Source organism: Jaculus jaculus, chromosome 1 (assembly GCF_020740685.1).
Source record: "Jaculus jaculus isolate mJacJac1 chromosome 1, mJacJac1.mat.Y.cur, whole genome shotgun sequence".
Lineage (NCBI taxonomy): Eukaryota > Metazoa > Chordata > Mammalia > Rodentia > Dipodidae > Jaculus > Jaculus jaculus.
Window position 1 is genome coordinate 228,389,608 of NC_059102.1, and position 25,273 is coordinate 228,414,880.

At 48.3% G+C, this 25,273-nt stretch overlaps 1 protein-coding gene across 3 annotated transcripts in view; it reads left to right on the forward strand.

The window, feature by feature from the left end:
• Positions 1-24,451, forward strand: part of Zc3h18 (zinc finger CCCH-type containing 18) — a 70,822-nt gene extending 46,371 nt beyond the window's left edge. For all 3 annotated transcript variants that reach the window (XM_004666061.3, XM_045154418.1, XM_045154424.1), the window contains 10 exons: positions 14,774-14,965; positions 15,783-15,908; positions 18,662-18,766; positions 19,009-19,152; positions 19,397-19,462; positions 20,937-21,097; positions 21,248-21,447; positions 21,870-21,963; positions 23,106-23,202; positions 23,559-24,451. In XM_004666061.3, the coding sequence (XP_004666118.1) occupies positions 14,774-14,965; positions 15,783-15,908; positions 18,662-18,766; positions 19,009-19,152; positions 19,397-19,462; positions 20,937-21,097; positions 21,248-21,447; positions 21,870-21,963; positions 23,106-23,202; positions 23,559-23,757 (1,384 nt within the window). In that variant the 3' untranslated portion in view covers positions 23,758-24,451. The remainder of the gene's footprint in view (positions 1-14,773; positions 14,966-15,782; positions 15,909-18,661; positions 18,767-19,008; positions 19,153-19,396; positions 19,463-20,936; positions 21,098-21,247; positions 21,448-21,869; positions 21,964-23,105; positions 23,203-23,558) is intronic.
• The last annotated feature ends 822 nt before the right edge of the window (positions 24,452-25,273 follow it).

The window sequence follows — 25,273 nt, forward strand, 5'->3', positions numbered from 1 at the left end:
GAGTTCTTCGTATATCCTAGATATTAATCCTCTATCAGATATATAGCTAGCAAAGATTTTTTCCCATTCTGTAGGTTGCCTCTTTGCTTTATTCAGTGTCCTTTGCAGTGCAAAATCTTTGTAATTTCATTAGGTCCCAGTGGTTAATCTGTGGTTTTATTGCTTGAGCAATTAGGGTTATATTCAGAAAGTCTTTGCTGAGACCAATATGTTGAAGGGTTTTCCCTACTTTTTCCTCTAGCAGTTTCAAAGTTTCAGGTCTGATGTTAAGGTCTTTAGTCCATTTGGATTTGATTTTTGTGCATGGAGAGACTATGTCTTTTTTTTTTTTTTTAAATGAAAGTCCTTCCCTCTGAGTTGCATAGCATTTCCAGAATGGACTTTGTCTTAGGTTGCATTCTCTACTGGGTCTCCTCTGGGAGGATGAGGCCCCACCCCTTTCAGCTCTCCTGGTTGGGTTGACCCTCACCTTCTTGAAAGCTGTTGTGGAATCCTCTGCTTGAGAGGTCTCCCCTTTTGATCCTGCCTTCCACATAATTCCCTACACACCTATGCAAGTATCAGTGTGGATTTATCATTTGTTGTCTCAGGACAGCCCTACCTTTCATCTGCAGTATCTGTCCAAGGATCACACAAGGCTATGGCTCCCTCACATTTGGTGATGGGTCTGCAGAAGCCTGTGTTCTACCTTATGGTGCAAGGTTGATAAAATTGCAAATGGATCTCTGTAAATAGAACCAGCTCAGTGCACTCTCCACCCATAAATTAACCCTTTTTCTATACCTGTCCAGACACTTGGTCTCAGCAGAAAAACAAGAAAAGCCATTGACAATCCATAAACCTCTTTCCCATCCCTTTTAATGTTTCTGCTTGTTTCCAAGATGCTGGGCACTCCTGCATATTGAGTATCTGTTTCAGCTATGGATGCTTTTTATAGAGGACTGTGCTTTTAGAAAAGACCATTTTGCTGGGTGTGGTGGTGCATGCCTTTAATCCCAGCACTTGGGAGGCAGAGGTAGAAGGATCACTGTTGAGTTCAAGGCCACCCTGAGACTACATAGTTAATTCTAGGTAGGTGTGGGCCAGACTGAGACCCTACCTCGGAAAAAAAAAAAAAAGACTGGGGCTGGAGAGATGGCTTAGTGGTTAAGCACTTGCTTCTGAAGCCTAAGGACCCCAATTTGAGGCTCAATCCCCCAGTACCCACATAAGCCAGATGCACAAGGTGGCACATGTATCTGGAATTCATTTGTAGTGGCTCTAGGCCCTGGTGCACCCATTCTCTCTCTCTCTCTCTCTCTCGTCCTCTGTCTCTCACTCTCAAATAAAAAGACCATTTTGGCAGTGGCTACTCACATGCAGGGTCAACAGTGTAGACCCCTGTGGGACAGATGGATGGGCCGGGTGTGGTGGCACATACCTTTAATCCCAGCACTTGGGAGGCAGAGGTAGGAGGATCGCCGTGAGTTCGAGGCCACTCTGAGATTACCTAGTGAATTCCAAGTCAGCTTGGGCTAGAGTGATACCATACCTCAAAAAATGGAAAAAAAAAAAAAAAGATGAATGGATATACAACTATAGTGCCATTCATATCTCCTTGCCCCACGACACACCACAAAATCACCGAAGCAGGTGCCAGTTGCTGGGCCACCAAATGGTAGACCAGAGATGTTCTTTCTCTTGAGTCCTGCACTTCATACCGTCTGAACTGTCCTGAGATCACAAGCAGGCTTAGCATACTCAGGTAGTGAGGTTTTATTGTTCTGTTTTTGCTTTTTACTTTTATTTACACACTTGCTTGCACATGTGTATGTGCATGTGGGTGTGCCAGGGTGTCTTGTCACTGCAAATGCGATGCCAGATGCTTTTTTGCATCAGGCTTTATGTGGGTGGCTGGGGAATTGTGACTGAGCCAGCAGGCGTTGCAAGCAAGCACCTTTAAACACTGAGCCATCTCCCTAACCCCAGGTAATGAGTTTGCCACCAATTCAGACACCAGTGGGGAGCTGCATACCCGTGGTTCTAACCTGGTTTACTTCAATCATGTCAAGCCCTCTTTGCCTAACTCTCTTTCTGCTTACGTGATCACTGTGCTTACCACTTTTGGCCATTTGGCCTGGCTCCCAGGTGTTAGGGCATTGTGGTTTGGGACTTGTTCCTGGTCAACATCTTAGGCCAGCCCAATGACTTAGGGTCTCATCAGGGCTGAATTTTCAGTTTAGAGCACTAGATTCTTTTTTCCTTTACCATCCCTGAAAATTGAGTCTCCCAGTGAATAGAACATTTGGGACCTCCCTTTTTGTATTGACACCTTCTAAGTAGGCCTGGTGGTGGGTGTAAAGAACTTTTCTTATTCAAACTGAACAGATAATTGCCACCAGGGAAAGACTTAGTGTGGTCAGTCTTCAGCTTCGGCACAGAATGTTGTTGGAGAATGCCCTGCAGTAAGAACAGATGATGAGGTCCTTAGCAGCAAGTAGCTGCTCTGAGGAGTCTGCCCAGCAACTGCTCCACTGCCCCAAACCGTGGGTGCTGGTGCTTCTCTTGTCTGTGTTGGTAGAGTCCTTTTCTCTCTTGCAGCCAGCACTGCTCTCTCCAGTGGCTCCTCCTCACCTGGCCAGGCTCCTTTCCACCAGAGAGCTACTTGGGCCTATTCCCCTCAACCTCATAGATAGCTACAGCTTTGCTCTGTTTAGAGCTCTCTGCAGTTAGTTTTTCACACTTAAGCTTCCTGAGACTTGGTTGCGCTTGTGCTGGAGCTATTTTTAGCCTAAAGCAGAGCCTTTCCACCCGTCTCTGAGATGCCTCTGTGTAGGAGGGGAAATCCCTTTTGTGAATACCTGCTTTGTTATCTTTGCAACCAAGCCAATAGATGTGCTCAGCCCACGGAGCTGGGGCAGGCCTCTGCTATGTGCTTTGGCCTGGGTAACTTCCAGGACTGTAGGTGTATAGAGTCCCTGGGCCCTTGCTGTAGGAGTATCCTGGTCACTGCCTTGCATGTTTGCAGGAGGCTTACTCTGGATGGGCAGCACTGCCCCTCGTACTTGCTCAGAAGCCATGTTGCTTTCCTGTTAGAGTTCAGGGGCATATCAGGCTGCAGAGAGACACTAGCACAGGTGTAGGTGAGGCTGTGTGGCCTTGTGCCCAACCTGCTGTGAATGGGATAGGTCACTCAGGTCTGCTTTGGCTGAACCAGTGACATCTTGTTTTTACAAAAAACATAAAAACTGCCTTTTCCTTGAGTGTTTTATCCTACCTGATTCAATATAATTTTTTAATCTCGCAGTACTGGGCATTGAACCTAGGGCTTTGGGCTTTGTGCATACTGGACAAGCACTCAACTACTAAGCTTATCCCTAGCTCTCTCTGTTTTCAGACAGGGTCCTACTAAGTTGCCCAAGCAGGCCTTGAGATACTTGCTCATGCCTTAGCTTCCTAAAGTAGTTGGGATTTACAAGCCCGTGCTTCCAGGCCAAGCTCAGCTTTCTTGGTCACAGCAGTTCTTTTTGGTCTCACCTGGCACTAGTACCCACAGTGCGACAGCATTCATGGCCACCTTTGTAGTGCCAGCATTTGTATGACCAAATCATATAGGGTTTGGAATTCCCTGATTCCAGCCACATAGAAATCATTGATTGTACCTGTGACACCTGTGAGAAGTGCTGCTTCCCTCTGCTGACTCTGATTGGACCTTATGATGACACTTGGGTGCAGTCAGCAGATAGCAGATGTGCGTGACACACTGGAGCCACCCACTCCATGCCTCTTGGTCATTGCACTGAATGAGGGGAAGGGAACAGAGCTTGCTCAAAGCTAGAGTTCCCCCAGTACCATGGGATCACTCTTGATGCACTTTTGATACGGCTGTTGGTTTTTCTGTTGTCACAAAAAAACTCCCTGGAATATATAATGACCTTTATTTCACCTTTCTGATCCATCCTGTCATTGCTTAATTGTCTGGCTCTGAGGAAATTGTTGTACCCACAGTGCTTTCAAGGAAGAGTGTATGTTATTTCTAACTCATGACTACTGACCCAGTGAATTGCTACTGAAGTTGCCCACCCATTAATAAAGATGGTTTGAATTGCCAGGCATGGTGGCGCATGCCTTCAATCCCAGCGCCATGAGTTTAAGGCCAGCCTGAGACTACAGAGTGAATTCCAAGTCAGCCTGGGTCAGAGGGAGACCCTACCTTCAAACACACAAACAAAAAGATGGTTAAAACCCATTTATAGAGGTACGGTATCTCTGTATACAGATGCAGTCAGTGGATTAGAAGTTCCTATGAGTGACCTCATGGCACAACGGTAGTGCGTCTGACTCCAAAAGTTACTGTATGTTGGAGTGGTTTTGGTTAAGGTTCCAACTCTATTTATTGTAAAGTAGCAAGGGTAAGGAGAGAAAACATGAGATAAAGAGCCACAGGCAATGTGGTCAGTCTTCCAAATGTCAAAAAAATCTTGAGGCATTGTCTTACTCTACCCCAGGCTGACCTGGAACTCACTCTGTAGCCCCAGACTGGCCTTGAACTCATGGTGATCCTCCTACCTCAGCCTCCTGAGTGCTGGGATTAAAGACCTGCACAACCACGCCCAGTTTGTGGGTTTTTTGTTTTGGTTTTGGATTTTCCAAGGTAGGGTCTTGCTCTAGCACAGGCTGACCTGGAATTAGTCTCAGGCTGGCCTTAAACTCACAGTGATCCTCCTACCTCAGCCTCAGTGCTAGATTTAAAGGCATGCACTACCATGCCTAGCAGCAGTTTGGGGGGCGGGGGGATATCAAGGCCTCCAGCCGCCACAGACACACTCTAACTCTAGATGTATGCACCACCTTTGTGACTTTATGTGGGTACTGAAGAATTGGACCAGGGTCCTTTGGCTTTTCAGGCAAGTGCCTTAACTGCTACGCCATCTTTCCAGCCCCTGCTCCCCCCCCCCTTTTTTTTTTAAATGTAGGCTGACTTGGAGTTCACTATGTAGTCTCAGACTGGCCTTGAAATCAGTGTTCCTCCTACCTCTGTCTCCTGGTGGGGGTGGGGGTGAGGAAGGGAGAAGTGAAAAAATGAGCATACCAGGGCCTCTAGCCCCTGCCAATAAACTCCAGGTGCATGCATCCCTTTTTGCATCTGGCTGTACATGGGTACTGGGGAGTCAAACTCAGGTCATTAGGCCTTAAGTGCTGAGCCATCTGTCCAGCCCCCCAGCCTGGGTTTTAATGAGACTTGCCCACCACTTGAAGCAATACAATTTTTGGTGGGGGGGGCTTGAGGTAGGGTCTCACTCTAGCCCGGGCTGACCAGGAATTCACTGTGTAGTCTCAGGGTGGCCTTGAACTCATGTGATCCTCCTACCTCTGCCTCCCTAGTGCTGGAATTAAAGGTGTGTGCCACCACACCCAGCTGTTTGTGTCTTTTTTTTTTTTAATTAACAACTTCCATGATTATAAACAATATCCCATGGTAATCTCCCTCCTCCCACTTTCCCCTTTGAAACTCCATTCTCCATCATATCCCCTCCTCCTCTCAATTAGTCTCTTTTATTTTGATGTCATGATCTTTTCTTTGTATTAGGATGGTCTTGTGTAGGTAGTGGCAGGCACTGTGAGGCCATGGATATCCAGGCCATTTTGTGTCTGAAGGATCACATTGTAAGGAGTCCTACCCTTCCTTTGGCTCATACATTCTTTCTGCAATGAAGCCTGAGCCTTGGAAGGTGTCAGAGAGATATTTCAGTGATGAGCATTCCTCTGTCACTTCTTTCCAGCACCATGATGCCTTCTGAGTCATCCCAAGGTCACTACTCTCTGAAAAGAGAAGATTCTCAGCCAAAAGTGAGAGTAGTATTAATATATAGGTATGAACATTAAGAGGAGTGCTTACTGGGCAGTTTGATGAGCATAGTATATACATTTAGCCAGATAGCAGCAGACGTTACACCCCTAGGGCTCACAACTACCCGTTTTAGGTTTTCAGTATCAGGGATGTGTTCCTTCCCATGGAGCGGGTCTCCAGTCCAATTAGAGGGCAGTTAGTTTCCACCATGACAGATGTGCCACTTGTGCACCCACTGGCTCATTTGGCCTGGCTAACAAAATATAAGGCTTGCAGTGTCCACTGTTGAGTATCTTCACTGGTAATTTCTCTCTCCCATTGAACTGCATGCAGAATGGCTTCTTCCAGCTTTCTGTCAGCTGGTCTACATGGAGGAGGTTTTCAGCTCAGATCCAGCAGGGTTTCTCAGTGGCCTTGCAGCCCAAGTATGTGGAGTCTTCAGCAATAGGGTCTTACCATCTAGTCCTGGTGGGAAACCAAGGGCCTTGACAGTGGCCTTATAATGTTTTGAGGGCATCAGGGACCTCTCTGACCAACAACTCACTGGAAGGTATCCCATCCCTGGCACTGAAAACTTTCTAGTACCAATCTACAGCTCCTGAGTGTTCCATTGTTCAAAAAAGTAGGTTTCCATATGACTTATTTATAGCCTCTTAGATTTTGATTAGCCCTCCTGTTTGTGTGTGTGTGTGTTTGTTTTTTTTTATTTTTATTTATTTATTTGAAAGAGGCAGAGAGAGAGAGAATGGATGCATCAGGGCCTCCAGCCACCACCTTGTGCATCTGGGCTTACATGGGTACTGAGGAACTGAGCCTTGAACCAGGGTCCTTAGGCTTCACAGGCAAGCACTTAACCGCTAAGCCATCTCTCCAGCCCCATTTTTTTACAAAATCCAACATCCTTTAATGGTAAAAGTATTACAGAAACTGGGACTAAAAGGAACATATCTCAACATAACAAAAGCTACTTATGACAAACCTACAGCCAACATAATACTAAATGATGAACAACTCAAGGCTTTTCCACTAAATTCAGAAACAAAACAAGGGTGTCCCCTGGCCACACTTTTAGTTCATATAGTACTGGAAGTCTGAGCTATAGCAATAAGGCAAGAGACACTCATAAAAGGGACACAAATTGGAAAGGAAGAGATCAAATTAGCACTATTTGCAGATAATATGATTCTATACATAAAAGACCCTAAAAACTCTCCCTGAACCTGAGCTGATAAACACTTTTAGCAACATAGCAGGATGCAAAACAAATCAGTAGCTTTCCTATATACTAAAAACAAACATATGCAGAATGAAATCAGGAAATCTCTCCCATTCACAATTGCCTCAAAAAACTAAATAAATAAATAAAGTACCTGGGAATAAACTTAACTAAGGAAGTATAGGAGTTCTACAATGAGAACTTTAAAGCACTCAAGCAAGAAATTGCAGAAGACAGAAGCAAATGGAAAGATATCCCATGTTCTTGGATAGGAACAACTAATATTGTGAAAATAGCAATCTTACTAAAAACAATCTACAATTTAATGCATTAAGATTCCAATGGCATTCTTCACAGGAATAGAAAAAAATCATAAATTTTATTTGGAAGCACAAAAAAACCTCAAATAGCCAAAACGATTTTGAGCAACAAAAATAATGGTGGTGTCACCATACCTGATTTTAAGATATATTACAAAGCCATAGTAACAAAAACAGCATGGTATTCAGTCCCGTTTTTTTGTTTTTCTTTTTTTTCTTTTTTTTTTTTTTAGTATCTCTATGGCCTTGAACTTATGGTCCTCATGCCTCAGCTTCCTAAGTGCTGGGCTTACAGGCCAGTGCCACCATGCTCAGCTCTTTAGTCTTTTTTCCTATCCAGAAGCTAAGTCCATGGGGTTTGGAGTATCTAGGTTGCCATTACCAGAAGTTCTGTGTCCCTTGGGTTCTGACTCATGATTAAGGTCAGACCATCTGTCAGCAGTGGCAGCCTCTGTCTGAATGTTATGAGTGACTTGGTTGGAGATGTGTAGGACACTCCTACTCCTGAGGACATTCCAAAGGGTAGAAGGAATTACGAAACTGAATTTTTATTTTATTATTATTTTTTGTTTTGTTTTGCTTTGTTTTTCAAGGTAGGGTTTTACTCTAGCTAAGGCTGACCTGGAATTCACTATGTAGTCTCAGGGTGGCATAAAACTTCTGGTGATCCTCCTACCTCTGCCTCCAGAGTGCTGGGATTAAAGGTGTGAGCCACCACGCATGGCTTTTAAAAAAAAGTTTGTTTATTTATTTGAGAGAGACAGAAAAAGACAAAAAGGCAAGTAGAGGGAGAGAGAGAATGGGCACACCAGGGTCTCCAGCCACTGCAAACAAACTCAAAGTGTATGCACCCCCTTGTGCATTTGGCTTATTTTGGTCCTGCAGAGTCAAACCTAGGTCCTTTGGCTTTGTAGGCAAGCGCCTTAACCACCATCTCTCCAGCCCCTAAACTGAATAAGCACCCACTCTACTGGTGTTGGCTGTTGGGAAGGAAGAGGTGCTATGAGAGTCCGGATTTCTCCAGAAATGGGTGTGGATGAGTTTGGACATAGCAAGGAGCACATACTTCAAAGTTCCTCTTCCTCTGACTTCAGTAGATTTTAAATGTAATTGTCTGGTGTTTATTCTGTGATCCTAAACTTGGCAGCTGTCCAGATTGGAGTTCCCAGACACATAGGCTGGCCACCTTGCTTACTGGCAACTCACTTCCTTGTGTGGCTGTGGCACAGTGCAGTGCAGGTGTGCCGTACCACCATGGGCCTGCAGAGGCTCCCGTAGCCTTGGAGGAGGGATGGCGCTGCAGCTGTGATCAAGGTCAGATCACCCAGGCCACATTCCTCTCTTGACCTTGCCTAGCTTGCTGCCTAGTCCCTGAAGAACATTCTTCCCCTCAGTACATTCTCCAGTATTCACTTGCATACTTTAAATACTTTCACCTTTTAAGCTTAAATGCCCTTTTTTGGTATTGTACATGTTAGGCAAGTGTTCTTACCACTGAGCTACAGCCTCAGCCCCTTAAATATATTTTAAAGGCAAGTCTTGATTCATTGCTGCAAAGTAAACACAAGTATGTCACTGGAGTGAGAAAACCTGAAGTAAAGATGGTTGCCTGGGGCTGAAGAGATGGCTTAGCAGTTAACACATTTGCCTGCAAAACCAAAGGACTGACTCAGGACCCATGTAAGTCAGATGGACAAGATGATGCATGCATCTGGAATTCATTTGCAGCAGCTAAAGACCCTGATGCACCTATTTTCTCTCCTCTCCTTTTCCCTCTCCCCCGCCTCTTTCTCAAATACATAGGTTATAATATTTTATAATATTTTAAAATAAGGGTTGGAGAGATGGCTTAGCGATTAAGAGCTTGCCTATGAAGCCTAAGGACCCCAGTTCAAGGCTTGATTCCCATTCCACAGGACCCACGTAAGCCAGATGCACAAGGGGGCGCCTGCACCTGGAGTTCATTTGCAGTGGCTAGAGGCCCTGGCGCACCCATTCTGTCTCTATCTATCTGCTTCTTTCTCTCTCTGTTGCTCTTAAATAAATGAACAATATATATATACATACTTAAAAAAGAGCCAGGGGTGGTGGCGCACGCCTTTAATCCCAGTACTCAGCACTGGAGAGGCAGAGGTAGGAGAATCGCCATGAGTTCAAGGCCACCCTGAGACTACCTGTTGAAATCCAGGTCAGCCTGAGCTAGAGACCCTACCTCAATAATAAGATGGTTTTCTGCAAGCTAGCAAATCAGCGCACATTGCCACACTCTGGACCACAGATACGGTAAACAGTCTCCTTCCTTGAGGACCACTGCCCAGCCCCTCAGTTAAAGGTAGTTGCACTGGTGCTGGGTTCAGGTGCTCTATCTGCGGGGTGAGAGGAGTTGAGGCCTAGCATAGCACCAACCTAGAGAGGCTTCACTATGCACGTGATAACTTCCTGCTAGAGGGTTCTTCCTGATAAGAGGATAAAATACTCCTAGGGGCAAGAAGCTACTCTGCCCATCTCCTGTGCCTCCAACTGGCTTTATTTTCCATGCTGTAATGAAGACCAGCTAACCTATCCTTCCACATATGGTGGCAGAACTTGAATATTGTCACAACTGTGTCTAACGAAGAGGGAACTCCCCACTGCCGCGGTGTCTTCTGATTCCCTGTGTCGAAGGGCTGCACCAGCCAGGTGACTAATAGCCCAGTAACCTTGTGTTCCACTTCCTCTTGTGTTTTTAGGATGAACGTATTCAGGAAGTGTAAAGGTGAGAGCAGTAACCTAATGGCCTGTGCCAGGGAACTGCCAGCAGGGTCTCCCTTCCTGTATGCTTTCCAGGAAGCATCCGGTTGCATCTGGCATTAATCTGAGTTAAGGCTGAGATAACAGGGACACAAGCCTGATTGAGTGTGTCCTTGGGGCAGGCTTCAGCACTTGGGTATTGCTCCAATGGGCTCCTTAGCATGTAGTAGTCTTGGCACCTGTCAGACTGGCTGGTAACTAAGCAGTTCTGAAAATGTCAGTAGGCAGGGTTTCATTGTTATGAGTGGTGATACTAGTGGTGAGTTTTTCCCCTGTTGTTTTGCTTTGATGCCAGCTCTCACTATGTTGCCTAAGCTGACCTTAAATATTCTTTTTCCGTGTGTGTGGTGTGCATGCATATGTATGTTTGCATTTATGTGGGGTATGCTTGTGTTCTGGCACGTGCGCATATATGTGTGCGCAGAGGCCAGAGATTAGCATATGGCATTTTTCTCCATCACTCTCGTCTTTAAAAAAGAAATTTAGCCAGGTGTGGTGGTGCATGCCTTTAATCCCAGCACTTGGGAGACAGAAGTAGGAGGATCACTGTGAGTTCAAGGCCACCTTGAGACTACATAGTGGACTCCATGTCAGCCTGGACTAGAGTGAGACCCTACCTTGAACGTCTTGACAGCTTAGCAGTTAAGGCGCTAGCTTGCAAAGCCTAATGATCCTTATTTGATTCCCCAGTACCCATATTAAGCCAGATGCACCAAGTGGCACATGTGTCTTGAGGTCATTTGCATCGACTAGAAGCTCTGGCATACTCATTCTCTCCCTCCCTCCCTTTCTCTCTCCCCCACTCTGCTTACAAATAAATAATTTTTTAAATTTTATTTATTTATTTGAGAGATGTCTTAGCAGTTAAGGCACATGCCTGCAAAGCCTAAGGGCCCAGGTTCATTTCCCCAGTACCCACATAAGCCAAGATGCACAAGGTAGTCTATACATCTGGAGTTTGTTTGTAGCTGCTGGAAGCCCTGACATACCCATATTCTCTCTCTCCCTTTTTCTCTCAAATAAGTAAAAATTTTTTTTTTGAAGAAATTTATGCCCACTGTGGTAATGCATGCCTTTAGTCCCAGCACTTGAGAGGCTGAGGTAGGAAGATCGCTATGAGTTCAAAGCCAGCCAACCTGAGACCAGTTCCAGGTTAGCCTGGGCTAGAGCAAGACCCTGCCTGGGGTGGTGGGGGGTGGGATTTATTTATTTGTGCGTATGTTAGGGGACGGCCACACCAGGGTCGCTGAGCCATCTCCCCAGCACCCCAATTTGTGTGTGGTGTGTATGCACGTGTGCTCATGTCTATGTGTCCACCTCCCAGTCACTATCTGTGTCTGCATACCCACCACAGCTTCCAGTGTTTTATTTTGGGCCCGGGGATTGAGCTCAAGTACTGCAGCTTGAGAGAGAAACACTATCCACTGAACCGTTTCTTTATATTTTACTGAAGCAGAGTCTCATGTACCCAGGGCTTCCCTATCAGTCAGTCTTTCTAACCAGCTTCCACCTGGGATCCGGTTTCTACCTCCCAAGTGCTGGGGTCCAAACTCAAAACCTGACATTTGCACAGCAATCGTTTATCTGCCAAACCGTCTCTCCAGCCTCTGGTCTTGAATTCTTCCCTTCCACCACCACCTCTGCATTAGGATGTTAGGTGTTTATACTTTCAATTTGCCTCTAATTATAATTGAAGTCAAACTAATTTGCTGTTAGTCTTAGGGCCCTGAGTTTTGTGTTATCTTCTTTCTTCTTCTTAAGCATCATCTTGTTTATTCTGTTTGCTTGCTTGTTCACTTGTTTGCTTTGAGGCTGTCACTTGCCTTGTAGACCAGGCTGGCCTGGCACATATAACCCTCCTGCTTCTACTGCTGAGTACTGAGACTACAGGTGTGCTTCATCACACCTATCTTCCTGTCACCCTGATGCAGGTGTTTGGGTTAATGGGGCATCTCGGAGGTGCCAGGCATAGCTGGTTGCTGAGATTCCATCCATGGGTGAAGGTGCCACTGGGCCTGGACCACTTGCTGCTGAACTTGCTCTGCTCACATTTCCTCTCCAGCTATGACAAGGGCAATAGAAGATTGAGAACTGAGCTGACGGCTGCCTCCTGCCACCATCATATCCTGCCCACACATGACCTTCTGGACATTGTGGAGTTTGGTTTTCATGAACTCCCTTTTATAGTGGACACATATAGTCCTTGGTATCAAAAATAAGTCAGAGGCTAGGCATGATGGCACATGCCTTTAATCCCAGCACTAGGGAGGCAAAGGTAGGTGGATCACTGTGAGTTCAAGGCCACCCTGAGACTACATAGTGAATTCCAGGTGAGCCTAGGCTAGAGAGACCCTACCTCAAAAAAAGTCTATGGCTTGAGAGGTCATAGCTCTAAGGGAGAACTATTACTGGTTTCTGGCTAAATGGATATATGATACCCACCAGACTACCCTCTAAATGTGTTTATGCTCATAATGCTACTCCCACTTTGGATTAGAAAAGCTTCTCTTTTCAGATGGCTTTGACCACTGGTGTGACTCAAAACTTAACCAAGGTTTTGAGTGAGAAGTGACAGTGGAGTGTTCAGCACTGAGTGAGACATCTGTATCACACTCTACATAGTGAATTCCAGATCAGCCTGGACTAGAGTGAGCTGGAGGAATGGCTTTGTGATTAAGGCACTTGATTGCAAAGCCAAAGGCCCAGGTTCAGTTCCCCAGGACCCACGTAAGCCAGATGCACTGGTGGCACATGCATCTGGAGTTCATTTGCAGAAACTAGAAGCCCTAGCATGCCCATTCTCTCTCTATCTGCCCCTCCCTCCCCTCTCAAATAAATTTTTTTGTTTGTTTTTTGTTTTTCGAGGTAGGGTCTCACTCTAGTCCAGGCTGACCTGGAATGCACTATGGAGTCTCAGGGTGGCCTTGAACTCACAGTGATCCTCCTACCTCTGCCTCCCGAGTGCTGGAATTAAAGGCGTGCACCACCACGCCCGGCTCTCAAATTTTTTAAAGGCCAGGCATGGTGGCACATGACTTTAATCCCAGCACTCAGGAGACAGAGGTAGGAGGATCACTATGAGTTTGAAGCCACCCTGAGACTACATAGTGAATTCCAAGTCAGCCTAGGCAAGAGCGAAACCCAACTTCAAAAGGCCAAAAAACAAATAAAAATTAAAAATCTTTAACAAGCATTAGAAAACGGTACATTTGTGTCTACTCTGGGTCAGTGAGATAAGCATGTTTGGATGAGGCAGACCACAACCCTGTCTGACACTACAGTTGAAAAGGCAAAACTTAGGGCTGGACAGATGGCTTAGGTGCTTGTATGCTTGATTCTTCAGGTTTCATGTAAGCCAGCTGCACGTGGTGGCACATGTATCTGGAGTTCGTATGCAGTGGCTTGAGGCCCTGGTGCACCCCATTCTGTCTGTCCCCCTCCCTTCCTCCCTCCCTTCCTCTATCTCAAAAAAATGATACTAAGGTTGGAGTCCTTTCTGGAGAGAGGTAAGTATGGTGGTGTAAGATCCTCTAGCTCTCGTCTCAGACTTTTTTTTTTAGTTTTCCAAGGTAGGGTCTCACTCTACCTGAGGCTGACCTGGAATTAGTCTCAGAGTGGCCTCGATCAAACTCATGGTGATCCTCCTACCTCTGCCTCCCGAGTGCTGGAATTAAAGGTGTGTGCCACCATGCCCTGCTAAGATTTTATTTTTATTTATTTGAGTCAGAGAGAATGAGAATGGGCACGCCCGGGCCTCTAGCCACTACCAATGAACTCCAGATGCACATACCACCTTATGCATCTGGCTTATGTGGGACCTGGAGAATTGAACCTGGGTCCTTAGGCTTCATAGGCATGCGCCTTAACCTCTAATCCATCTCTGCAGCTCTTCATTCTTTTTTGATGTTTGTTTGTTTTTGTTTTTTGAGGTAGGGTCTCACTCTAGTCCAGACTGACCTGGAATTCACTATGTAGTCTCAGGGTGGCCTCAAACTTAATGGCAGTTCTACTTCTGCCTCCCAAGTGCTGGGATTAAAGGTATGCATTGCCATGCCCAGCCCTTTTTTTTTTTTATATATTTATTTATTTTATTTGTAAGCAGAGAGAGAAGAGAGAGAGAATGAGCATGTCAGGACCTCCAGCCACTGCAGACAAACTCCAGATACATGCACCACTTTGTGCATCTGGTTTTACATGGGTACTGGGCAATCAAACCTAGGCCATTAGGTTTTGCAGACAAGCCTTAATCACTGAGCCATCTCTCCAACCTGGACTTCATTCTTTTTCTTTCTTTCCTTTTTGTTTTAAGTGAGAGAGAAAATTAGCATACCAGGACCTCCAGGCTGCAATTAAAATCCAGATGGGTATGTGTCCTTGTGCATCTGGCTTATGTAGGATCTGGAGAGTTGAACATGAGTCCTTAGGCTTCGCAGGCAAGCACCTTAACTGCTTTGCCATCTCTCCAGCCCTGGACTTCATTCTTAAATCAGTTAAATCAGCCATCACAAGTGCTGTAGCATTCCATTGCAGAATGCTCCCAGTTTCTTTCACCAAGCAGCACTGCTGGAAAAGGGTGGTAGCAACCTGAGCATCATGAAAACCCCTCTGTGATTATAGCCGTCAAGCTGAGCCACCAAAGAAGGAGGCTTCCTCTGTGGGGCCACAAGTAAAACGAGCTGATGAGTGGAAGGACCCTTGGCGCCGATCCAAGTCACCCAAGAAGAAACTTGGGGTTTCAGTCTCCCCAAGCCGGGCACGAAGGCGTCGCAAAACCTCAGCCTCATCAGCCTCTGCTTCCAACTCCTCCAGGTAAAGAAGCAGCTTGTGAGGACACATGGCTGGGTACCATACACTGCCAGGCGGTCACTTCCTCGCTTGCGCACGCGTGTGCTCCCTCTGTGTGTGTGTGTGTGTGTGTGTGTGTGTTGCCCAGGGACAGGTCATTGGGACATTATAGCATTAGATGAGACTGATGCTAACATCTGTGATAAGGTATTACATGCCCAAGAGCACAAAAGCAAAGCAGGATGTATGGCATACAGACCCTAGCCTAGTTGTGGGCTGGAGTCCTGTGCTGGAGGAAGGGGAAAGGACCCATGAAAGTTCCTATGGAAGAGGCTCTGGGGCTGCTGACAAGAACCGCACACTCTGGTCCAGTCAGCCAGCTTCCAGAGAGTTGCCTTAGAGGCAAACTCTGGGCATTTGGGGTATGAACATGTGAGGAAGTAAGTCTCAGGACAGGAGATCTGTCTCGTGTCTGGAAGGAGTTACAGATAGGCCAGGAAGAGTCCATGTGTAGGCAGATGGATTAATACAGAGACATAGCACATGTGCACCAGGGTCAGCTTGCAAACTCAAACCCAGTGCTCAATCCTGGTAATACTCCATTGGAGGGGGATGGGACTGCAAGTGTATCCATAGGTACCTGTTGTGAGTGCATCTCTCTTACCGTGTCTTTGCACATATATGCATATCTAGGAGCATATACCTGTGTGTGCACCAGTGTGTCTGTGCGTACCTTTGCCATCTTTGTCTTCGCTGATTGATGAACAGTGTTTCTGCATATGTCCCACTGGGGTGGTAAAGGTCACATTCTCACTTCCTCTTCCTGCCCCTTGGCCTGCAGGTCATCTTCACGGTCTTCGTCCTACTCTGGCTCTGGTTCATCCAGGTCCCGATCGCGGTCCTCATCCTACAGCTCCTATTCCAGCCGTTCTTCCAGACACAGCTCATTCTCAGGCAGCCGGTCCAGGTAAGGTACAGGTACTCTCAGGTTGAGTGGTCATGTTTCTGCCTACCACAAAAGGCAGTGTGGACTGAGGTGCCAATCAACATACTTAAACTGCATGTGCTGGAAGTTCCTAGACCTGCATTTGGAGTGGTTAGAGGTAGCCATCGCACAACAGTGTAGTCATGTTCCCAGGACAACTCGTCCACTGCAAGGGCACACATGCAGTAGGTACATTGAATGGCAGATAGGTTTCCATCATCCCAGAAAGTCTAGGAGGTTCAAGCAAGTTTTTATTGCATTTTTCCCATGGAAAATAGATACTTGAAGCTGGGTGTGGTGGCGCACACCTGTAACCCCAGCACTCAGAAGGCAGGGGTAGGAGGATCCCCATGAGTTTGAGGCCACCCTGAGACTACAGAATGAATTCCAGGTCAGCCTGGGCTAGAACAAGACCCTACCTTGGGGAGACACTTGAATTTAAGGCAAAATCTTAAGAGCACTCCTATATCCAGCCTGAGCTGACCCCAGGCCATCCTGGTCCCTCTGTCAGTGCCAGTCGAAGGTGTTCTGTTCCTCCCAGTGCTGTAGTTGTGCGACTCTTCTGGAGGGTCACAACTGTAGCATGGCATCCAGCAGAGTTGGAAGGGTGTTTGGATGGATGGATGGATGGATGGATGGGGCATCTTACTCCTAGTTGTTAACACACACACACACACACACACATACAGATGCAACCAGTCCAGTGCTTTGGGACACCTTATGTCTTTGGTACTAAAGCTGATCTGCCTGCCCTGTTGTAACTTGGTATTCCACCCATGACAGCTCTTCCTGACTGATGGTTTTGCTTGAAAATGGAACTCTAGAGAAGGTTAGAATGTAGCCAGGAGAGGTCATTGAAGCTGTTGAGTTACTCTTTTTGTGGGGTATGGAATAGAAAGGTCAGATGAGATGTGGGCTATGAGGCATGGGACAGGTGGAGTAGATCATACGGACTTTAAGACGTTAAAATAGCTAGCAGCCAGGAAAGCAAGTAGCCTTTTTCTACAGTATATGCCAGTCATAGCAGAACACAGGGTCTGACAGGACAGGTTCCTGCTGTGAGTATCAGCAGCACCCAGGGACAGAGAGAGGTATATATGGAGTTTCACTGTCAGGGGAAGACAAGGAACACCTGTTGGAGCATCAGAGACAGATAAACATTGTGTGGGGCCTTGTATAAGACAGGAGGCTGCCTTGCATGGTGGCGCACACCTTTAATCCCAGCACTCAGGAGGCAGAGATAGGAGGATCGCCGTGAGTTCTAGGTCATCCTGAGACTATAGTGAATTCTAGGTCAGCCTGGGCTAGAGACCCTACCTTGGAAAAAAAAAGACAGGAGGCTGGTGAGGTGGAGGATAAAGGTGTGGGGGTGGTGGTGGCTGGGAGGCCAGACAAACCTTTGAAAACTTTGGGCTTATTACACGGAGAAAGTTGTATGATCTTTGCTCTGGGCGTGCAGCTGATAGTGATGGCCCTAACATCAGGGACAGCTGGGACAGGATACAGAGGGAAAGTACAGCAGGTTTCCCTCTGCAGATGTTTCTGGGCCCTTCCTGCTAAGCCCAGCACAGTAGAGAAGTTGAGTGACTTCATAGGCAGTGAGGACATGGAAAGGTCCAGAATATCTTCCCAAGAGGTGTCAAGTAAGATCTAAGCAACCTCATCTGTTGCTTTCCTCCAAAAGCTTGGTCACATCTCACCATGGAACATAACTTTCTTAGCCGTTTAACCCAGGAGGTGTGCCTTGTAGCTGCTCAGCCTCCCCCACCGAACCCTACAGGCACTGTCCTCCTGGAGACCAGCAGGACTGGGCATCCTTCCATTCAGATGAGGAAGGGGCCACTTAGCCCAGTGCCTTGGGTGACTACGCAGACCTTTGCTGTGCTGTGCCCTTCATGAGGTGCAGCTACAGCTGCCCCTTCCTTCCAAGGCTAGGTGCAAGAGAACTTGCCATGGGAAAAGAACACGGGCTGCATGTGTCCAGCAGGAGCATCTCTGGAGGGTCCTCCTCTTGTACTTCTTTCCTGATCCTCCTGCAGTGGCAAGTCTCATCTCAGCTGTAGGCTCTACCCTGACATGGGGAGTTCCATGTGTCAGTTGTTAATAGGAAACATAGTTGGACTCCAAGCCTTTCACCCTCTTGCCTCAAGTGTTACCTCACTGTCAAAATCTCATCCTGGAAATTCCACCTAGACCCAGCTCCCTTTCCCTGGGGCTCTTTGTCCATCCTGACACCTGAAACTTGTGTTGAAATCAGTTGGTCATAATTTCCTTCCAGCTCTAGTTCTCCTGTGCTGAGCCAGACCTTACATCATGTCCCATCACCTGCTCAGGGGCTTCTATTGCCTTTGACTGCTGACATAGTGTTTGGGGACCTTTACCCTCCTTGTCATCTTCCTTGCCCTTCTCAGTTCCCACACTCAGCCCAGAGCCATATCTATACCTGGTTCAGTCCATGACCATGTGATCAGGTCATGCATTTGTCCTCACCAGTGGTGTGGGAACCATAGAGCCATGTACCCTGTCTGCACATGGGTGCTCCCTCCTTCCCAGGGCTGAAAGCTGCCCCTTACCATTTTCCTCTGCTGAGTGTGTGTGTTACCAGATGACAGTGTGGTCTGAAGCCAAACTGAAGTGGTTCTCTGTGGGTCTGGGGCAGAGGAATGCATCCAGCCACAGCCAGGGAAGAATGTGCCAAGCAGCAGATTTCTTCTCACATTCTGTTTGTTCTCTAGGTCCCGGTCCTTCTCCTCATCCCCATCGCCATCTCCTACACCTTCCCCACACAGACCTCCTGTCAGAACCAAGGGGGAGCCAGCCCCGCCTCCAGGGAAAACAGGGTAAGTCTTCTGACCTCTGTTCACTGTGGTGTTCCACTTTGGGTCTCCAGGGCTCCCAGCCTTCTCCACTGTCTGCCTCTTCTCATTGTCTGCCTGGAGGTGAAGTAGGCTCAGAGGCTGCAGGTATGGTTCCTGGGAGGTAGACAAAGGCATGAGCCTGGCTGCCATTTACCATGTCCCAGGAGGGGTGCATTGAACAGGGACCCTTTCTGCTCTGCCTTGAAGCTGCCTCTGTCCCACAGGGAGAAGTCAGTGAAGAAACCAGCCCCACCCCCTGCCCCACAACAGACCACCAAAACTACCACTCCTGCCCCTGAGCCTGCCAAACAAGGAGACCCCCGGGAGGCCAGGAGAAAGGAGCGGCAAGCCAGGACTCCCCCTAGGAGGTGAGCACATGGGCTTGCTGTGATCCTGGTGGGATTTTTCCTGCCCTTGGTACCCCCTGGGTGCATGTACTGATTAAAACCCCACAGTCTGTTGTCAGGGGTGTGGGGATATTCCCAGGGAAGCTGCTGACAGCTAGGAGCTGAGGCCCAGCCTGACCCAGGTCTTGGAGATCAGGCCAGAGCCCAGCCTGCGCAGGAGGTCTGGGTGCCGCCCTTAAGACTGGCTCTTCTACTTGTGTTGCAGGCGGACGCTGAGTGGCAGTGGCAGCGGCAGCGGCAGCAGCTACAGTGGCTCCAGCTCCCGATCCAGGTCACTTGCTTGGTCCCACTCCCCGTTGACCTTGCCTCTGCCCCTCACCCAGGTGGGCTGACTAAGCTAGGGGCCGCCTTTGAGTGTGCAAAGCTGGCACAAGCTTAACCCACGTACACACAGCTCCAAATGAGCGAGAGACTACGGCCTTCACATGAGAGCACCTGACCATGGGGGAGGGGCCAAATATTTAGCCCAGAAGAACAAAGCCCCAGGTTCTCTGTCCATATCCCACTGAGGATGGGCTGGGTCTCCCCTGGTCCTGCCACCTTCCTAGAGCGAGAAGCCAGCCTGAGGCATTCGATAAAACCAAAGGTGAGGGCTGGAGAGATGGCTTAGCAGTTAAGCGCTTGCCTGTGAAGCCTAAGGACTCCAGTTCGAGGCTTGATTCCCCAGGACCCATGTTAGCCAGATGCACAAGTGGGCACACGCATCTGGAGTTCGTTTGCAGTGGCTGGAGGCCCTGGCGCACCCATTCTCTCTGTATATATATATATATCTCTTTCTCTCTCTCTCTTTCTCTTTGTCACTCTCAAATAAATAAATAAAAATGAACAAAAAAATTAAATAAAAAAAAAAAACAAAGGTGAGGCGAAATGTTGAGGACTCTGTCATTACAGTTTTTCGAGGTAGTATCTCACTGTAGCCCAGTTCTTACCTGGAATTCACTATGTAGTCTGTAGGGCGGCCTCAAACTCGTGGTTGTCCTCCTACCTCTGCCTCCCAAATGCTGGGATTAAAGGCCTGCAGCTCCATGCCCAGCTCCTTTTGCTTTCTCCAAAATGATATTTTATGTCTTACTATATTGCCCAGCTGGCCTTGAATTCCTGGGCTTAAGAGTCCTCCTAAGTTTCTGGGACCATGGCTGTTCCATCACAACCCACTGGTTTTTAGCTTTTAAGTTTTTAGACATGGTCTTAATGTGTAGCCCTGGCTGGGCTGGAACTCGAAGCATTTCTCCTACTTCTGCCTCCTGAATGCTAAGATTTTAAACAAAGGCCACCGGTGATGCCTTGTTGTGCATGTTTGTTTGTTTTTGATTTTTGAGCTAGGGTCTCACTCTAACACAGGCTGACCTAGAACTCGTTAGTTCCAAGCTGGCCTCAAACTCACAGTGATACTCCTACCTTGCCCCTGAATGCTGGAATTAAAGGTGTGCGCCACCTCACCCATCTTATTGTGCATCTTTAGCCAGTTTAATATTCTGTCCTCATCATGATTGGCTGGAACTTGGTCATGTTTCCTTTTTCATTGCACAGTGTGAATCCAAGCTAGTGAAGCAGAACTTCATTCCATGGCTTGGTACTCCTAAGAGCCCCCTGAAATTTCATGTTCTGTAGGCACATACCCCATAAACGTGGAAATTGGGTGAAGGTAGACAGTAGAGACCCACTACCTCCTACCTTCAGCCTCCAGCCCAATGGTCCCCAGTCATGATCCGTACCAAGGGAAGCAACTATACTTGTATGTCCAGGTCCCTGAGTGTGAGCAGCGTCTCCTCAGTGTCCAGCGCCACCTCAAGTAGCAGCTCAGTGCCCAGTGTGGATTCAGAGGACATGTACGCAGATCTGGCCAGTCCTGTGTCCTCAGCCAGCTCTCGGTCCCCCACCCCTGCCCAGACTAAGAAGGAGAGAGGTAGGCAGGCCTTCGTCCTATTGGTGCACTCCAGGGACAGGCCTTTGGAGGGGAAGGAATGGGTGCTGCCTCAGGGGCATCCTGTCAGTATCAGACATGCCTTGTGTTGGTGCACATAGGAACCCATCATTGAGGGTTTGTCGTTGGTAGGAAAATCTAAGAAAGAAGACAGTGTTAAAGAGGAAAAGCGGAAAAGAGAGACGTCCACACAGCCACCCAAGTCCTCAAGAGCTCTGGCAGGTGGGAAGTCCTCCCAGCAGGCAACAGCACCTCAGCAGGCTCCCCCTGGGCAGCCCCAGCAGGGCTCCTTCGTCGCCCACAAGGAGATCAAGCTGACACTACTGAATAAGGTGAGGCTGAAGGGCCCTGCTAGGCTGCTTGTCCAATGGCAGCAGTGCCTGAGCCTGAACAAGTGCCAGTGAGTGACCTGGAGCACGCACCAACACAGCCCGGGGATGTTCAGATAGCACCCCATGAGCTGCGGCCCTGCCTGCCTCTGAGGACACTCCCTGTGGCTCTGGCTTGGTTGGCTCCCACACAGCAACCTTGGGACAGCAGGCAACCTGAGACCTTGTCCCCCAAAGCTCTGTACAGGTGTCTGGAAGGGCTGAGGCCTGGCATGTTGGGGTGCTGCTTGGTGTGTGCAAGGGGCTCAGAGGTGGCCCCATGGGTGGAAAGAGGTGGTCATTGGTCACAGTGTAGTCACAAGGTACACCACTGCCCTCTTCCCTGCCTGGTGGCAGCCACTCTTAACAGTACTGTGCTGTTCCAGGCGGCTGATAAAGGAAGCAGGAAGCGCTATGAGCCATCTGACAAGGACCGACAAAGCCCTCCTGCCAAGCGGGCCAACTTGTCCCCAGACCGAGGTAAGCCTCCCAGGTCCAGGGCTGGTGTTCCGTGAGTGCCACACGTGACTCAGAGGTCCCAGCTGCAGAGCCTCAGCACCCCATCTGATCTGAAAACTGTTGAGGACCCAGGAACTCTTGACTGCATAGGTCACATCAGCCCATTGTCTGTACTAGGAAGTAAAAGTACTAGGGTTTTATTTTGTCTTTGGACATTGTCTTTCTCTGTAGCCCAGGCTGGCCTCCAACTCAATGATCCTCCTGTTTCAACCTCCTTCGTGCTAGGATTACAGGCTTGTCTTACCACACCTGATAGGAAAACTGTTTTACTGAGTCTGAGGATGTAGCTCAGTGGTAGAGCTTTACAAAACCCTGGATATGAGTCCCAATACCAATAATAATAATAATAATAATAATAATAATAATAATAATAAACCTCAGTACATTGATACAAATAGAATCTTTAAATGACAAATCTCTTCCAAAAGAAATGAGAAGGCCCTCTGGGCAAATTCTTCCATCACCCAGCTGAGAGAAGTGAGTGTGCCTCTCACCCCTGAGCCTAGTTGTGATCTCGGGAACCCTATATCTCCCAAGACCCCACTTCAAGAGTCTCAAGCCCAGTTGGAAAGGCAGGGGATCCTACTGGCTGGCACTGGCTGGCACTGACAGGCAGAGCAGCAACCCATATTTCTTCCCGGAAGCATTTGCAGGCCAGGGGCCCAGGGCTCAGCCATAGCAGGTCCTGGAGCCCGTTGGGCAGGAGAAAGAAGCCGCTGTTTTCACTATGGACCCTAGGCTGCTGCATCTGGAAGGCCGTGCCTAGAGTCAGAGCCAAAACTACCAGGTTGCCTGTCCTGGTCCTTATCCAGTAGAGCAGAGCACTCCCAATCTCGGGTGTACTTTCACCTCTAAATGGTCAGACCTGCATGCCAAGCGAGGAGGGTCTGTTTTCTCACTAGACAGTGTTTTGTAGGAAGCTGAAGCAAGCTCCGTGGAAGCTTTGCTTTCTGAGCCAGCGCTTTCCTCTTGTCCTTTTTTTCTTGGGCTCTTATATTCTTTATAGAAATGAAGGTGTGCCAGGTTCCTTGACACTTTGGGCCTGGGTCTTCTGTGGGCCTCCAGATACACTGTACTGGTCTCATTCTGTCCTCTGTTGCCAGGTTCTCGGGATCGGAAGTCAGGGGGAAAGCTGGGCTCCCCAAAGCCAGAGCGGCAGAGAGGTCAAAACTCCAAAGCCCCTACTGCCCCCACAGACAGGTAAGTCCATGCTTATAGCAAACAGTCCTCTCCTAGAGAGGCTAGTGGAGAGTAGTGCTGGTCTGGTTGGTAAGTCAGGGGAGAGCTAGGGGTGGGCCACAGAGAAGGGATAAGAGGCAGGGGCAGACCCAACTACTGCTCTTAGAGGCCTCTAGCTCAGCCTTAGCACAGCTGCAGGATTCCACCTGGACAAGGGGTACAAGGTCTCAGGGTCAGTCTAGAGAGGTTAACTAGCAAGGGGCTAAGCTACAGCCCAGACCCTCCCAGACTCCCACAGAAGAGAAAGTCAGGAAGCTTTGGGTGCTCATCCTGAGATGGGACCTTATACCTCCCTCCTGCCTCATGCCTTCCTGCAGGAAACGCCCGCTGTCGCCACAGTCAAAGAGCTCCAGCAAGGTCACCAGCGTGCCCGGCAAAGCCACCGACACTGCCACAGCCGGCACCAAGTCAGGGAAGGCCAGCACACTGTCCCGGAGGGAGGAGCTGTTAAAACAGCTCAAGGCTGTAGAGGACGCCATCGCACGCAAGAGGGCCAAGATCCCTGGGAAAGTGTAGCAGCCTAGCTTGCTCCCTGAGCAGACTCTTAAGTGTTTTTATAAATAGAGTGAGCACAGCCATTTTGGATTTTGCAGTTAATATCTTATTTTGGCTGTGATTCTTTCTAAAAATTAAAAAAGAAAAAAAAAGTTTCTCTGCTGGAAAAGAAGCCACACACGAGATGATGACTACGCTGAAACCCATCCTCCCACCAGACTGAACCAGCCCCTCCATAGTAGTCTCCACAGACAGACGGACAGACAGGCAGGTCATCGCTGAGACACGCAGCACTGGCTTTATGTAACTTACGAGTTCTGGGTGTAGGGGGCTGCCTACCTCCCCCACTCCCCCGCCTTTCCTCAGGGTGGCCTCCCCGGCTAAGATGGCCTCCCCGGCTGCGTGTCCTCAGCAGAGCAGCGCCGTCTCCTCGATGGAGACAGGAAAACTGAAAGCTTCCTGGACTACTGGCAGCCTCTTCCCTTCCTCTCGTCCCCCAGATCAGAAGTATATATATATATATATTCTTGACTAAAGTCTGATTGGGAAATATTTCCTGTCTTTTATTTTAAACATCAAATTGTTTTAGTTGATTTAAAAAAGGAAAAAAAAAAAAAAAGACCAAAAAAACAGCCAAGGGTATTGTTGGGGTGTCTGTCGAATGTGGAGGGTCTTTTTTTGAGGGATCTCCTAAAATAAAATATTTTGATAAGCAGTCTCCTGGTCCTCCTTCTGCACACTGGGAGCCCTGGCCTCGGAGTGGCTCCTGTTCTCTCACCAGCCCGTTGGGAGCCAGCCAGCCAGACCTGTTGCATCAAGCTTCAGCCCTGGAATGTTGTGCCTTGGATCCCACTTGGTGGGGCTGAAGGCCTTTCCTGGGTTGTGAGCTGGTGGCCACTGCCCTGCAGCAGGCCCTGGCTGAACAGGAACTGTAGATCAGGTTAGGCAGATCCCCACAAAGCTACATGTCACTCTTACTTTGAACATGTCACTTGGCCCTGGCCCAAGTGTATGCAGTCCAAGATATGCAAAGCCTGGGCAAGATTGGAACACCTCTAGAGATGAAGTGACAACCCCAGGATGTTCCTGTGGCACTGTCCCATGTGGTGCTCACAGCGCCAGGGGCTCCGAGCCCTGCCACCTCTCCAGGCAGAGGCTTCAGGTATTACGGGGTCTGCATCGGCCCTGCCCCGCATCATCTCTGTTCCTGCTTCCTGTAAGGTGCCATGCTGAGAACTCCCAGTCACAGGGCAGCAACCTGGGTTCTGGTTCATAATGTGGCCTGAATTCCTCTTGCTTATGCTGGGGTGAGCACATGGCTCTTTTCCATTTTATGTCCATGTCACAGGCCACACAACCTGTCTTGCATCACAGCAGCCCAGACTGTACACCATGGGATTTTGCCCAGCTTTGAACCTAGTGGCTGGCAGGACACAAGCTGGAATCCAGCTCACCTGGGGACGGGCTAGCAATAATAATAGCTGCCCTCTGAGGCCACTTTTCTTGAAGCTGTGGCCCAGGGGCCCCTCCTCAGGTC